Source organism: Penaeus japonicus, unplaced genomic scaffold (genome assembly GCF_977035675.1).
Source record: "Penaeus japonicus unplaced genomic scaffold, GWHDUDI00000001_assembly GWHDUDI00000041, whole genome shotgun sequence".
In the NCBI taxonomy this organism is placed as follows: domain Eukaryota; kingdom Metazoa; phylum Arthropoda; class Malacostraca; order Decapoda; family Penaeidae; genus Penaeus; species Penaeus japonicus.
Window position 1 is genome coordinate 2,203,008 of NW_028234443.1, and position 2,500 is coordinate 2,205,507.

Below are 2,500 nucleotides of genomic sequence, written 5' to 3' on the forward strand. Positions count from 1 at the left end.
AATCTAGGATGCAAAAGCGTGGCACGTTTGTGTCAGCTGCTTCAGGTTTACCAACCGTTCCAAAGTTAACATGTTTCAGATGAATGGCACTGTCTAAACGACAAATTCATTAGAGAAACTACAGTAGCATTAACAAAAGATAGTACAATTTTGGTATGAATCAGTCGTTGTACTTGTTCCTAGTTAAAGAATTGACAACCATTTCACGAACTCGCCGTTGGTAATTCACTCTACGCTCGATCAAAACAAACGGGATGAGAGGGATCGTGTGTTTATGAATAGATCTTCCTTATTTTGTCTCTGTATATACTGTACATATATGCGTATCTTTAATATATCATACATATAGATTTAATGTATACATATTTCATATAATTATATACTTTAACTTTACGTTCCTGACTACTTTTACCATTCATTTAACTTCACTCTCCTTCGAAAAGTCCGCCAAAAGGTAAACAAACTCAAAATCAGCAGAGAATCCATGTTTTCCTAAAAGGGTTTGTAATCCAAGTCTAGGACAATGATGCCTAATATATCCAATATAGATATTACTTTCCAAACGTAGTATGCTCATATGAAGTATTGGTAAGAAAAAGTACAGTAAAAATATAATATTTTTCACCCGTGTAACTATCGTGACAAGCCTACCCCCTTGTCACGGAGTTTCCACGATTGTTCCAATACTTTCCACGCTTTTGCCACGACTTTGCCAAGCTTTTGCCACGAACCCGCGTTTCTAGAATAACAAATGCGGCATGTTCATGTCATGTACACGGCGCGCTTAGGGACTTAGAATATGGCTGTTGGTATTTTAGTTGAAACAGCTTATTTACGATGGTCGCAAACTTAACCAACATGGAAAGTCTGGATTGTTTTGAAGAAATGTTGGATGTAAAGGAAAAGAAAAACTGATGTATTGTGCAGTGGTAAATAAGTATATCCTTATTCAAAAGTCTTGAATTAGATTGACCTTTTCACTAAGATTTGATGTACGAAAAGAGCATTGCTAATGTCAAGAACACCTATTACATGCAATTACTGTTTTATCTCCATTAAGACAGAATCACATATCCTAATCTTCTGGACACAACTTCTAAAAGTAATAGTTGGATATAAATCACAAATTTGTCTTTTATAAAAGCATGTGCATTCATTGATCATAATGTATATATTCTCATTAATTTTCTCTTTTCTAAATCCACTTCATTCTGTCAGAACTAAGAATATTAGAAATGAAAATCTCTGATTCATCATTCTCAAAATACTCTTCCTTACTCCGGCTACTTATTTATTCCATCTTTGCTATTTTCTTCCTCTGTTTCTGTGGCGCAACTCGAGATAGGGTCAGGGATGCGGGACATCCACGATGCATGGTTGGTAACTGTCGCTTATTTTTTATGCAGAGGATGGAGACAAGATCCCAAAGACCTTTACATACTTTACTTTACTAATTTAAGCACAACTTTTGGAAGTTGTCTTTGCTATTAGGTATTTATTTATTTATTTATTAGGTATTTGTGTTTGGTATTAGGTTTTATTTGGTATTATTATCATTTGGTATTCTGAGCTTTACAACTGAAGATTATTATTTTTATTTTTATTTTTTTTACAGATATTTACAAGCAAAAGTAAGACATAGCCAAATACTCGAGCACTAAGGAGGAGACAATGAAGAAGGAAGGAAACGTTGATACAGGCAAGGTAAGAGATAATTATCATTTAATGTTTTGGCTTTAGTCACAAATGCAATGATATTACAAAGTACCCAGGGCCGAAGGGGTCAAGGTTCTTGTAAGTTACTCGATTGTGATGAATATTACCAGGCGCTGTGTTGATAGTATACTCATAAGCATTTTGCGAACTTTACAGATGAAGGGCAAAAAGTGGAAAGAGAAGAAGAAGGGGAAGAAAGACGCTGATATACCAGACGACATGAAGGAGATCCTGGCCGATCCCCGGTTCGCCCACGTGGCTTCAGACCATAGGCTGAGGCACATGCGCAGGGACGAACACAAAGTCAAACTCGACAGTCGCTTTTCTTCCATTCTCACGGTTGGTTTGTATTCGATGATAAAGTTATGACTGAATGTTTTATTGTTGTTGCTGTTCTTGTGGTTATTGTTTTCTGTGTTGTTATTATTTTTGGTGTTGATGATTTCTTTATTGTTGTTATTGATTTTTAGTGTTAATGAATTATAGAAATGAATAGATACATATATTGATATACAGATAGATGCTATATTAGATCTAAATTGAATGTTGTGTATTTTTTATTGTATGAAAATTAAATTCTAATGTGTAATTTAATATTAAAAAATAGTTAGATCTTCCTTTAAGAGAGGGATTTGATTTACTATTATTCTAAATTTCTATTATGTATAAAGACACATATCTTCCCATTAAGTCGCACTGAAACGACATTTCTCTAAAATGATAGTGCCGTAATTTCCTCGCAGGATGACAAATTTTACGAGAAGTTTACCATGGACCCACGCGG

General features: G+C 34.6%; 1 protein-coding gene across 2 annotated transcripts in view; it reads left to right on the plus strand.

Annotated features, from left to right (window-relative positions):
* The window catches only part of LOC122264937 (uncharacterized), a 12,854-nt gene that overhangs the window by 751 nt on the left and 9,603 nt on the right, over positions 1-2,500 (plus strand). For both annotated transcript variants that reach the window (XM_043034045.2, XM_043034046.2), the window contains exons 2-4: positions 1,616-1,704; positions 1,873-2,055; positions 2,460-2,500. The exon at positions 2,460-2,500 is cut by the window's right edge and continues 293 nt beyond it. In XM_043034045.2, the coding sequence (XP_042889979.2) occupies positions 1,672-1,704; positions 1,873-2,055; positions 2,460-2,500 (257 nt within the window). In that variant the 5' untranslated portion in view covers positions 1,616-1,671. The remainder of the gene's footprint in view (positions 1-1,615; positions 1,705-1,872; positions 2,056-2,459) is intronic.